We start from the raw sequence: 13,544 nt of genomic DNA on the forward strand, positions 1-13,544 counted from the left end.
GTCTTGCTGGGAAGGCCGCACGGTTGGATAAGCCGGAGAGAGTGAAGATGCAACCGCCTAGGTTTGACGGTTCGGATGCCTCGAACTAGGTGTCCAGAGTGCAGTATTACTTTGATCATCTCATGATGCCCGAAGCACAATGCCTTCATTACGCCATGATGTTATTTGACCCACCAGCGGCAGAATGGGTATTTAATTACTGTGCGAACACAAATTTCGTCACTTGGCAGGAGTTTCTGGAGGACGTACGACACTGTTTTAACATGCAGAGCTTTAAGAATTATTATGGTCTAATTGCCAAGCTGACCCAAACAGGCACAGTACTGGAGTACCACAACACTTTTGAAAAGTACCTCAACAGGGTCAGGGGGATCCCAGAATCCGAACTATTCACATTGTTCGTCGCAGGCCTCAAACCGGACATGCAAGAACGTCTATGGCTGCTTCGCCGGCATCGTTGGCGGAGGCGATGGCCTTGTCCCTGGAGTTCACAGACATGGAGGCCGACCGTAAACAGCAGCCGGGGACGAACTCGCGGCGATCATGGCTGGGCCGCGATAACCGACAGCCTGTTTCCGGATCGACGCAGCCCCCGGATCAGCCGGCATATGGCACGGCGCAACAACCGATAACCAATATTTGGGTCTCTCGGGCGGAAAAATCTGAACGGTCCAGACTTGGCTTTTGCTGGCACTGCCCGGAGAAGTGGGTGATTGGACACGTTTGTAAGTAGCGCATTCTTTGCTATGTCGATGAGGAGGACGACTTCGAGGAGACAGAGACGGAAACTTATGAACACAAAGAACCTATAGTTGCGGACGTCTCCCATATTCATAGTATGGAAGGGGGGCGCGGGTCTCGACCTCTAAAGGTTGTGGGTGTAATCCAAAACCACGAAGTCAACATTCTCACAGAGATTTTATGCATTCATACATAACCGAAAAACTTCACTTACCCCTATCTGAGATTCGCCCCTTCAGAGAGTATGTGGGAAATGGAGAAGCCTTGCTATGCACACATGTGTCAAAACTAACAAAGATTGAAGTGAAGGGGTCGATTTTCTTGGTAGATTTACACATTCTGCCAGTCCACGGTCCGGATGTGATTTTGGGTATGGACTGGCTCGAGTCCTTGGGATCAATCTACACTCATTGGCTTCCCTTACCCCGGACAACCATATGCTGGAATGCTACAAGATTATGTTGCTAGAACCAGCTTCAGAGTCGGATACAGCCCTGGGGAAGGAGGATTTTACCGCAACACTACCACAAGACATGAGGGCAGTTCTGGAGCGGTTTCGCCCGGTATTCGACCCACCGATGGGAATGCCACCGGTATGCGCGTATGACCACCGTGTCCATCTATTACCTGCCGCGAAACCGATAAATGTCAGACCATATCGCTACCCATATTTTCAGAAAAACGAGATCGAGCGGCAGGTCTAGGACATGTTGGATCAATGAATTATTCAGTGGAGCAGCAGTCCATTCTCCTCTCCGGTCCTTCTTATTAGGAAAAAGGATGACACATTCCGTTTCTGCATTGACTATCGCACATTGAACAATGCAACAGTGCCAAACCACTTTCCAATACCTAAGGCAGATGAGCTTTTTGATGAATTGGGCAAAGCTCGTGTTTTCACCAAACTGGATCTGCGATCGGGTTATCACCAGATCCGGATGAACGAGCAGGATGTGTTCAAGACAGCTTTCCGTACCCATGATGCCCATTTCGAGTTTTTAGTTATGCCATTCAGCTTGACAAACGCACCGTCAACTTTTCAGGTGGCTATTAATTCGATCTTTGAGCCCTTACTGCGGATATTCGTGATTGTGTTCTTTGATGACATTCTGGCGTAGAACTCTTAGCTGGAAACTCACGCCCAACATTTGGCCGCGGTTTTGGGAATTCTGCAGGAACATAGTTTCTTTGTAAAGTTGTCCAAGTGCTCATTTGGTAGCTCTACGGTTGAGTACCTCGGCCATCTTATCGGTGACGAGTTGCTTAAGGTAGACCTAGCTAAGATCGAGGCTATGAAGGCATGGCCCAAACCAAAAAATGTTAAGCAGCTGCGGAGAGTTTTGGGGCTAACGGGTTATTACCGCTGGTTTGTAGCGCAATATGCTTTGATCGCGGCCCCTCTGACAGACTTACTGAAGAAGGACGCTTTCGCGTGGTCGGCCGCGGCGGAGTCAAGCTTCGGCAATTAGAAGAAACCTATGACCAGCACCCCTGTCCTCCACCTCCCAGATTTCGATCGGCCTTTTTGTGTAGAGACTGGCGCTTCTGACATAGGCATCAGCGTGGTTCTACTACGGGATAACCACCCGATCGCTTATTTCAGTAAGAAGTTGGGTCCGCGTTGCAAGGTGGTTTCTTCTTATTATAAGGAATTATATGCCATTGTGAAGGCAGTTCAGAAATGGCGTCAGTACTTACATGGGCGCGAGTTCGTTATTCGGAGCGATCAGAAAAGTTTGAAGGAGTTACTGATGCACTATTTTTTAGCACTATAAATACCTGCAAGTATACAGAGTAGGAATAGTATAGCTAAAGGTTAGTACTGGGATATCGAACACGGGGAATATACTTGCAACTGGATATTATGTACTAAGCGTCAAATACTATCTAGAGAAACAAGAGAAGTTTTGGTTTTTGAAAGTAAAAACAATTAAAAGCAATCAAACAAGTAAATGCAATTAAATCACAAAGATAAAATATGAGAGATAAGAGAATTCCATGGATGTGCGTTCACAGTTATGGTTATACAAATTCCAACTACAATACCCTAGCACAGTTTATACTTTGAAAGGACGAGTCACCTAGCTTATGCTAATGCGATGCAAACGTTGATTACAAGATTAGGGTTGTCAATCCTAACACGTAACTCCATAAAGCTCCTAAGACCCTTAAAAAGTCCTCACTCTCAATTAACAGTGCCGTTTTAAGGGAAGCTAAATGTAGCGTCTACTAAGTGGATCTAACTCGCTAGAACTCTCTCACAGTTATGAAGCAAGCTATATGAAATCATACACGATTGTGTCACTCAATCATGAAGCATCAAGATTAACTTAGGGAAGAAACAAAGTAAAAACAAAATGGATATTAAATAGAAAAAGGAATTGTATAACCAAAGTCGTTACTAACACATCCCTAGAATCCTATGAGTTTAGTTACACATAATGGAATAAGCTAAACACATAGATTAAAGGGAAGAAAATTCGAACATAAAACAAAAGCAAATAAAACCCGTAGGTTGAATCCTTGTCGTTCTTGATGTTCTTGAAATCCTTCTCCAACCCCTTGCACAATGAAGAACTCTCAAATTTATGCTATTGAAGTAATTGGAAAAAAGATGATGAAGAATTAGGGTTGGAGGAGGATCTATAAAAGCTCCCCTTTTGGGCGCTAAGGAAGGGTTGAATTCTACGAATGAGGTTATGGGGTATATATAGGCTTGAGAAGGATTTCAATTTGGTAATAAGTTTCCTCCAAGCATTAGGAAAGATGTAATTTTCGTTCCCCATAATAGAAGGAAAAGATTTGGCTTCACTAGGTAATATCTTCTTTCCTTCTTCAAATTTCCACCTAGACTGCAGCTGGCAGTTTTGTGCGACTTTGGTAGAACGGCCATAACTCTCTCCACAAATTTCTGCCTAGACTGCAGCTGCCAGTTTTCGTTCCCCATAGTAGAAGGAAAAGATTTGGCTTCACTAGGTGATTATTGTACCGTCTTAAATCTCTTTTCATGATGAAGAAAATGGTGTATAGAACGCCCTGATCGGACTTCGGGATCGCCGGAAAATTGAGTTTGAAGACAGTTGTTGCGCGCCGTGTTTTTGTGGCGGGCCGCCGCACCATGGCTGGCGGTCGCCGCACGCAGTCCAGAAGCTTTTGACTCTTTGTGGCGGTCGCCAGGCACTTCCCGGCGGTCGCCGGGCGTGTCTTTGCCAGCCTTTGAGATCCGCCTGTCGCCGGAAGTGTTGCGGCGGTCGCCGGACGCCACCTGAAGCTCCAGATTTCCTACTTTCGGGTTTTGATTCCCTTTTTAGGCTCAAATATGCACATTTCTTACAAACATATCAAAATACCAAAATAGATAAAATATGCAAATAATGGACATGTAATGCAACTTTGACCTTAAAAACGGGCCAAATAATGGCCTTAAAACCGTGCAAAATCCGAGCGTATCGGTTACTTCAGCAAGTGGTGCAAACGCCGGATCACCAGTTGTACGTTCGCAAACTCATGGGGTACAAGTTCGTCATTGAATACAAGAAGGCAGTACGAACCAGGCAGCAGATGCACTCTCTCGCCGCGAGGAAGCGCAGGCCGGTGCCGAGGACAAAGCTGTCGAGTCGGCGGCAGTCGCTGGGGCCGAGGCAAAACGCGACATTGCACTCTTGACGGTAGTCGCCCATCCGGTACCACAACTGCTCGAGTTACTCCACAAGGAGACGAGATCGTCGCCTCACATGCGTGAGATTATGAACGAAATTCACGAGGGAAGGGCAGCCCCCCATCTGTCATTAGTTGATGGGCTGGTATTATCGACGCAGGATTTTTGTGGGTTCGTGTTCGTCAGCACGGGTGCCTATACTGACGGAATATCACAGTTCCCAATCTGCGGGCCATCCCGTATTCGAACGAACGCTTTGCCGAGTGTCAGCCGGATTCTACTGGCCAGGTATGAAGAAAGACGTGAAAAAATTTGTAGAGGCTTGTGTGGTTTGTCAGACGACCAAGTACTCGACCCAGAAGCCGGCTGGCTGGGTTGCTGCAGTCGTTGCCAATCCCGACACAAGTGTGGGAAGATGGATCCAGCCTTCCACAGTCCAAGGGATATACAACAATCATGGTCGTAGTGGATCGATTATCGAAGTATGCTCACTTCGCTCCACTGCCAAGCCGGTTCGATGCTCTAAGAGTGGCTCATTTATTCATCAACACAGTGGTCCGACACCATGGGTTTCCCAAAACGTTGATTTCCGATCGCGATTCGGTGTTTTTGAATCAAGTGTGGGAGGATTTGTTGCGCCTCAGTGGCACAAAGCTTAATTTCTCAACTGCAGAGCATCCGCAATCCGATGGTCAACCAGAGGTACGCAATTGGGAATTGGAACAGTATTTACGTGCATTCACCGCGGATCGAGCGTCGAAGTGAGCTAATTTCTTACCCTTGGGCGGAGTTGGCCCTAAATTGCTTCCATCATGCTGGGTTGGGCATGTCTCCTTGTAAGGCACTATATGATCGCGAACCACCAAGTTCAATATTTGCCCAGCCTTCCGCTTCGACTCCACCGTCCGTCGCTGAGTTGATCACACAGCGGAGCGAGCTCAGCAGCGGATGCGGGACTCGGCAAACAAGCATCGTCACCATGTGGAGTTCACGGTGGGCGACAAGGTTTTGCTTAAGTTACAACCTTACAGGAAACACTCGGTCGCTCGCCCGCAATATGCCAAGCTGGCCCGACGTTATTATGGTCCGTTCGAGGTATTGGAGCGTATAGGCCAGGTTGCTTACCGATTGCGCCTGCCCGAATGGAGTAGAATTCACAATGTGTTCCATGTAAGTCTGTTATGGGCATTTATAGCAGGGGCTGACGCGGGCACGAGAGTGGCGTTGCCGTCGGAATTTTTTAGGGTTAAACCGGTGGTGTACCTGGTGCGTGTGTTAGAGCGAAGAGTACTGTGGCACAAAGGTCAACCGACGGACCATGTTTTGGTCCGATGATCGGATGGAACGGAGTCTCCGACGTGGGAGCCTTTGGAGATAATTCAGAAACAGTTTCCGAACGTGCTCCTTGAGGACAAGGATTTTGTTATCGGAGCGGGGGGTTGATACCGGCGCAGACCAGCCCGCGCCAAAAACCCAGTTAGCCGAGGAGGCATCACCAGAAGTAGGACAGACTCGCCGCGAGCAGCGTCTCAGCAGCCTTCCATTGCGACGACCAAGCCCAAGAGGAACGTGCGCTCGCCCGAGAAGTTGGGCCACTTTGTTCCCAAGTAGTCCGTCGGAAGTTATCTATTTTTATTTTATTTATTTTTGGTTATTAGGTTATTTTTTGGATATTTGTTTTTGTCCTTTTAATTATTTTTGCAGTAAGAGTCGATCATATCTATAAGCTCCGACTTGGATTTTCTTTGTTGATTCTTTCCCAGGATGAATAGGATTAGGTTGAATCAACCCTAAGGTCCTTAGTCTATAAATAGGGCTTTTGTTCATACTTCACAATTATGAATAAAATACTATTTTCCCACAAAATCGTGAATTATTCTCTCTACCCTTGTTTGACCGCTGCCCGACAGAGGAGTTCCGCGCACATCAGAAACTAGAACCACCGACGATCCTAGACCAGGACGCCGGAAAATCGTTGATCGCCGAGCAAGCCGCCGCCGATCATCGTTAGGGAATTGTGTCCCTAACAAATATATAATAGGAGAAAGAAATAGGTGATTGAATGTATTAATTAGAAAGAGAAAGTTAAGAAAAATAGAAATATGTTATCATAATTGGGACAAACTATTAAGGAAAGTGTGTCATCTTAGTTGGATCGGATGGAGTAGTATTAAGCTTAAAATACACTTCTCGTGGATGCTTTGAACGGATACAAGGATGAAAACAAATGCTTATTTTAGGTGCTACCTCTTCATTTAATATACTAGTGTTACTTATTTTCGTAAGGAAAGAAATTAAAAGTGCAGTTATGTAATTTGAATATATACACTACCCTATCCATCTATCTATCTATATATAGGTTAGGTGTAATAATAAATTACGAAAATTAACTATATGACTGTCAAATCAAAAGTTAACAGCTTTGTGCACCTATGTTTATAGTATTCATTTATACATTTATTTCATGTCAATTACTATTAATTAAGTTTAATTACATAAATTTGTGATTTAATTAATACTCCATTCGTCCTCAAACAATATTTATTTTGGGTTCAGTACGAATTTTAATACAAAATTGATAAAGTAAGAAAGAGTTTTCAAAAAGGAAAGAGTACATATCCTTATAGACGGAACGAGTAATAAAATAATACAACTCGTATAGTGCTAGCAATACAGGTGATATGAACAGTTATATGGTTAGATAAACTTCATATTAATATTCCCACACCTAACTCGTAATTGCGTAGTGTATTTTTCTAATAGTGTAACATACAAATGTAATTAGTTAATATTGGTAGCTCGGTTAAAGTTGGTACCATTTACTAAGTAGTGTTTCTACGTTTTATTAATATATATATATATATATATATATATATATATATATTATAAACCCTATATAGGGGAGTGATCAAAACAAGTATGTCCTTAAATCAAGAAATGCAGCCCAAATCTTAGCCCTAGGATTAGATGATCTAATGGTCAATAATTAACCAAAAATACGGAAGGTCATAATTAAGCAGTTTTAGGTCATATTATAAAATTCGGGTTTATGCCATGTTAAGATCATTTTAGGTCATGCTTTGTTAGCATGACCTAAAAATAAACTAACTATGACCTAAAAATTCTCTACGTATGATTGTGTTCTGCGTTTCTGTATTTAAATCTAGTTTTCATTGATCAAAACCCTATATATATATATATATAGGGGTGCGTTATAATGATGACCCCAATTTGTGTGATAACCCTATAACTAAATCTCCACCACACATTTTTAAAATATGTGGTCTAGATTTAATCTAACAAAACTATCATTTTATCAAATAAAACTATCATTTTCGGATATTAAGGGCAAAATTGTCATTTCATTTTAAAATTTGGTGGGAAAGAAGAAAACTTGAGTCAAACGCTCCATTCAATTTCTCTCACACTCAAACCCTGCATTCAATTTCTCTCACACTAAAACCCTCTGAATCGCGTTTCAAACCCTACGAATCGAAGGAAAAATCATCAAAATTCTAGAATATGTCGAAGTAAAACGCTCGAGCATCATCGAAGAAAGGTTGGATGAAGTTTATTACTTATTTCACTTTTGATTTTGCTCTATTTATCATTTTGCTGGAGATTTTCTCGATTTTTTTTAGATTCTGTAGTTTTTTAGTGTAGATATTTCTTATATTTATACAATATCGTTCATGCATGAAAATATTGAGAACAATCTATATATTTAGATTTACATTTTGCTGTGTGTGCTGCTGCTGTGTGTTTTTCTGTGTTTGTGTATGTGTTTTGCTGTGTGTGTGTGTGTGTTTGTGTTTGGATGATCTGTTTAAATGTAGAAATTGTGCTTTTGCTTGATAAAATGATACTTTGGGTGCATAAAATGATAGTTTCTGAAAAAATGATAAAATGATACTTTGTGAATAGTGTTTTGTTCTACTTAAGTGACAAGTTATGCCCTCTCTGCTTTTTTGAACTCATTGAAATTTAGAAAATGATAGTTTCAGAAGATAAAATGATAATTGCCCTTGATAAAATGATTGTTTCAGATTATAAAATGATGGTTTTACATTATAAAATGATAGTTTCATGGGATAAAATGATACTTTATGTTTGTGTGTGTGTGTGTCCGCTGCTGCTGTGTTTGTGTGTGTTGTTGTGTGTGTCTTTGTGTTTTTTTGTGTGTGTGTGTTGCTATGTCTTTGGTTGATCTGTTTAAATGTAGAAATTGTGCTTTTGCTTGATAAAATGATACTTTGGGTGCATAAAATGATAGTTTCTGAAAATGATAAAATGATACTTTGTGAATAGTGTTTTGTTCTACTCAAGTGACAAGTTATGCCCTCTCTGGGGGGGGGGATTGTTAGAGATCACTTGGGGGAGGCTGTGGAGGCCTTTTGCGTCCCGTTGAAGGCAGCCTCGAGCTTTGAAGCTGAGCTTAAGGCCTTGCTTGAAGGAGTGATAATCGCCAAGTCTTACTGCAGCAACCTGTGGCTGGAAACTGATGCAGAAATGGTCAGCCTTCTTCCAAGGCTTCTGGGGAAGAGATAGCTGGGTCCGGCAGAAACTAGACATACTATGACAAGGATCATGATGGAGCTCCGTGGGGTCCTTTGGAAGATCTCACACATCCGGAGAGAAGGTAACAAGATAGCAGATTTCCTGGCCTCGAGAGGGAAAAACAAGCAGGCTTTGGAGAGAATGGAGGGGAGCACAATCCCAGTTTGGGTGAGAGCTATGGTTACATTGGATCAGCTTGGCATGCCCAATTTTAGATTTTGAGGATAGCTAGTGGTTTTCTCTAGTCTAACTTCCTTTGTTCATTGAGGTTGTCTTTTGTTTTGATTTTGTTGTTCCGGATCATCCACTTTTGGGAATGGTCTATGTACAAACTTTGCTTTGCATGATATATATGGGATGAGGGACCTACTCAACCCTCCACCGTGAAGGTGTTTATCCAAAAAAAAAAAAAAAAAGTTATGCCCTCTCTGCTTTTTTGAACTCATTGAAATTTAGAAAATGATAATTGCCCTTGATAAAATGATTGTTTCAGATTATAAAATGATGGTTTTACATTATAAAATGATAGTTTCATGGGATAAAATGATACTTTGACTTTATATAATGACATAAACTGTTTAACACACTGAAATCTTTTGTTTATTAGGAAAGAACATTCGTGATGATGATGATGAACATAGAACATTAGCAGAAGAAGTAGAACACATAAGAAATAAGAAGAAAAGAAAGAATGATGATGCAACTGATGGTAAGACAGCTTCAAAGATGGGCAAGGAAAAAGTTGTTGAAGATAGTACAGTCATTAAGACAACAACTTTGGCAGGAAGAAGGAATACTGAATTCTTCGTTGACATGCTTGAATCTCTAAACAAGAATCAAAGAAGAGCTGTTCGAGAGATTGGGTTTAGCGCACTCCTAAACTTCAATATAAGAAGTTTCCCAAGAGCATTAGCGTATTATCTGATCTACAACTTTAACCATAAAAGTTCATCAATTGAGTTGAACAGTGGGGAATCACTGTTTTTAGATGATGAAGATGTTCACATAACTCTTGGGTTCCCGATTGGATCTTTACCTATCAATAAAACCAAATTTCAGAAAAATATCCACATCAAAACTGAAATTGCTAGATTCTGTAAAGGTGGAGAGAGAAAAATGGTGCCAAAGTATGTTGTAGAGCATATGGAGAGAGACAAAGAAGGTGGTGAGTTGTTTCAATGGACTTTTATGGTTCTCATGGAGTATGCCTTGATTAACACTCCTGTTGATGGAAATATGAGGCCAAAAATTTTAGATTACATAGCTGATGTTGAGAAGATCAAACAATAAAATTGGTGTAGCTATGTCATATCTAGATTGCATGAAACACAAAAGAGGTGAAAAAAAAACACAACAAAGATATTTACCGGGCCAGTTATCTTTGTAGTGGTAATAATATATTTGTTTTCCATTGTCTATGAATCTGTTTACAGAAAAACTAATATTTAGTTTTTGTTTAATGTAGGCTTGTTACGTGAACAGGATTGTCTTTGAAAAAAAAAATGGTGCCAAGATGTTATCCAACAGTTAAAGGATGGACTGCCGAACTGTTGAAAGAAAGACAAAGAGCAGAAATGGAGAATTCAGCTTTTGGTCTGGGTCATAAGTATGACCAATATAAAAAGAAGCCACATGAAGAAAATGATGAAGATGACGAAGATGATGAATCTCATGATGTAGAAGGTTTGAAGACAAATGATCATGATGAAGTGGGGACAACCAGTGAATGGGAGGATTTCATAAATGAATGGAAGGGAGCTGCAAAGGATGTTAAAGCCTCAATGTTGAAGATTGTTGATGTCCTTGAAGCAGCGCCGGATAAACTCAGGAATCTCAATAGCTTTAAGATAATCTGTGATACAACGAGAAATGCAATGGGATTGAGAGAGGAAGGTGTGCAGCATGTTATAGAAAGTCAGAATACAATGACACAGGCTATAAACAATGATGAAATTGATGATCCTGAATGGATTGATATCATGATTGAGTTAACTAAAGCTGCTGAGAGGACATATATACTGAAAAATAGGAATGAGTTCCCTACCTTTTCTCTGATACCTGAATGTGACGACAGTCCTAATGAGAATGAAGAATGTAATCAGGAAAAGGATATGGAGAAGGAAAAAGATGATGAGGTGGAAAACAAGCAAGAGAAACAGAATGAAAGCGAAAAGGAAATGGCTAATAAAGCCGCTGGAAAAGAAAAGGAAAAACTTTCAGAGAAAGAAGTTCAGAATGAAGAATATGAGGTAACTTTTAAAAATGATAGTTTAAGTACATAAAATGATTGTTTATATGGTTAAAATGATATAGGTTTGATGATGTTTTTTGGTGGTTCTGTTTTATTTGAAAACTGATACTTTTGCATCATAAAATGATAGTTTAAGCGGATAAAATGATACTTTTGCATGATAAAATGATAAAATGATAGTTTCGGGGAATAAAATGATAGGTTCTGTGAATAAAATGATACTTTTGTTTCATAGTGATAGTTTTAGATTTTTGGCTAATAATGTGATAGTTCTTGTGGGTAAAATAGTATCCCTTCTGTCAATAACAATTTATATTTTTTTAAAATGAAAGCATGACAGAGTTGATACCATAATATCCACTGTCATGGAGGATATAAATGGTGAAACAAGAGAGGATGAAGTTTTAAAACAGAGAGAAGAAAATTTGAATAAGGACAAAGGGAAGAAGATGGTTTCTCAAGATCCTCCAGTCGAAAAGGAGAAAGTGGTCAGAACAACAAAGAAAATTGTTGAAGCAATGTGCTCTCCCAGCAGTAAATCCGAAAGGAAAACTGAATAAAGAAGAGAGAGAAATAATGTACTGGTTGATGACAGATGAAGAAAGTGAATAGTAAGTTTTGAATTACATAATTATATTCTTATTCAGTTCTTTTAACTAACATTAAATATGAATTTGAAATCAGTTATGAGGTAGTTTATGAGAACGACATGATCAGAATGTTCAAGATTGATTTCCACAGCCTTGCTCCACGTACATACGTCAGGATCAACATCATAGATGCATGGGTTGTGTTCCTCAACTCCAATGAAAAATTCAAATCAAAGGCATCACCGAGTCGTCTTTTCATCAACACCGCACCTACGGTACAGTAAACGAGTAAATAAATAATAGTATTACATTAAAAGTTAAATATATTTACAAAAATGTAAATATGACAGATTTACAACATTACTGCAAGGAGATCTGGTTGGACTGAAGCAGAGAGTCGAGAAAGATTTTGCTCAAACTTGAATGAATTTGTGTCAAAGATTGAAAATTTCAAATGGGAAAATTATGACATGGTAAGTCATAATTACATATACATTACAGAACAGGGGTGCGTTATAATGTTCACTCATATTTATGTTATAAGTTAATAACCCTATCATTTTATGGGTCAAAAGTATCATTTTTACTAAAAATGATATTTGTACACGATAAAATGATATTTTTTCAACATGCATAAAATGATACTTTTAATCCATAAATGATATTATGTTCTATAAAATGATACTTTTCGTCCATAAAATGAGGGTTATTAGGTTATCACCATAAATATGGGTTATGATATGATCACATCCCTCACAGAACAACATACCTATATTTTTGAAAACGACATTTGTATATAATGTTTTGAAAAATAGATATTCTTTCCGATCTGGGCGTACGAGTCTTTTGAATCAGAGATCCAATTTGCATCACTTTACCCTTCAAGTACTTGGGGATAGTTTGTGTACTGCAGCTCAAAGTTAAGAGTATACTTCAAGTATCTCAAAACCCTACGCAGAGCTTTCCATTGTTCCCTGCTTGGGTTGCTCGTAAATCGGCTCAACTTATTCACCGTGCACGCAAGATCTGGTCGGGTGCAGTTTGTAATAAACATCAAACTCCCTATGATCCTTGCATATTCTTCTTGAGCTACAGGCTCACCCATGTGCTTACTCAAATGCACGTTGGGTTCCAATGGAGTCTTAGCTGGCTCACAGTTAAAGGAGTGAAACTTTTAAAGCACTTTCTCAATGTAATGAGATTGTGTCAATGCAATTCCCTCATAATTCCTTATAATCTTGATTCCGAGAATCACATCAGCTAGACCCATATCTTTCATGTCGAAATTACTCTTCAACATATTTTTGGTTTCGTTGATAATGACACTATTACTGCCCATAATCAACATATCATCTACATAAAGAAACACAATAACAAAACCGTTATCTGTGTTCTTAATGTAAACACACTTATCACACTCATTGATAGTGAACCCATTGGACAACATCACATTGTCAAACTTCAAGTGTCATTGCAAAGGCGCTTGTTTTAATCCATATAGAGACCTCACTAATTTGCATACCTTCCTTTCTTGGCCAGGTACTACAAACCCTTCAGGTTGCTCCATATAAATTTCTTCCTCCAATTCACCATTAAGAAATGCAGTTTTCACATCCATTTGGTGAATTTCAAGATTGTGGAAAGCAGCAATCGCAAGAAGCACCCGAATGGAAGTGATTCTTGTAACGGGTGAATACGTGCCGAAGAAGTCATATCCTTCTTGCTGCTTAAAGCCTTTCACAACTAG

General features: G+C 40.1%; 1 protein-coding gene across 1 annotated transcript; it reads left to right on the forward strand.

Moving 5' to 3' along the window:
- The first annotated feature begins 10,530 nt into the window (after positions 1-10,530).
- LOC148926526 (uncharacterized) lies at positions 10,531-12,966 on the forward strand. Its single transcript, XM_089059157.1, has 3 exons — positions 10,531-11,091; positions 12,711-12,786; positions 12,893-12,966. Exons 1-3 carry the CDS (start codon positions 10,531-10,533, stop codon positions 12,964-12,966), a joined length of 711 nt encoding a protein of 236 aa, XP_088915283.1.
- The last annotated feature ends 578 nt before the right edge of the window (positions 12,967-13,544 follow it).

This window comes from Salvia hispanica, chromosome 5 (assembly GCF_029641045.1).
Source record: "Salvia hispanica isolate PSC_SH4W2 chromosome 5, Shi_PSC_v1, whole genome shotgun sequence".
Classification (NCBI taxonomy): domain Eukaryota; kingdom Viridiplantae; phylum Streptophyta; class Magnoliopsida; order Lamiales; family Lamiaceae; genus Salvia; species Salvia hispanica.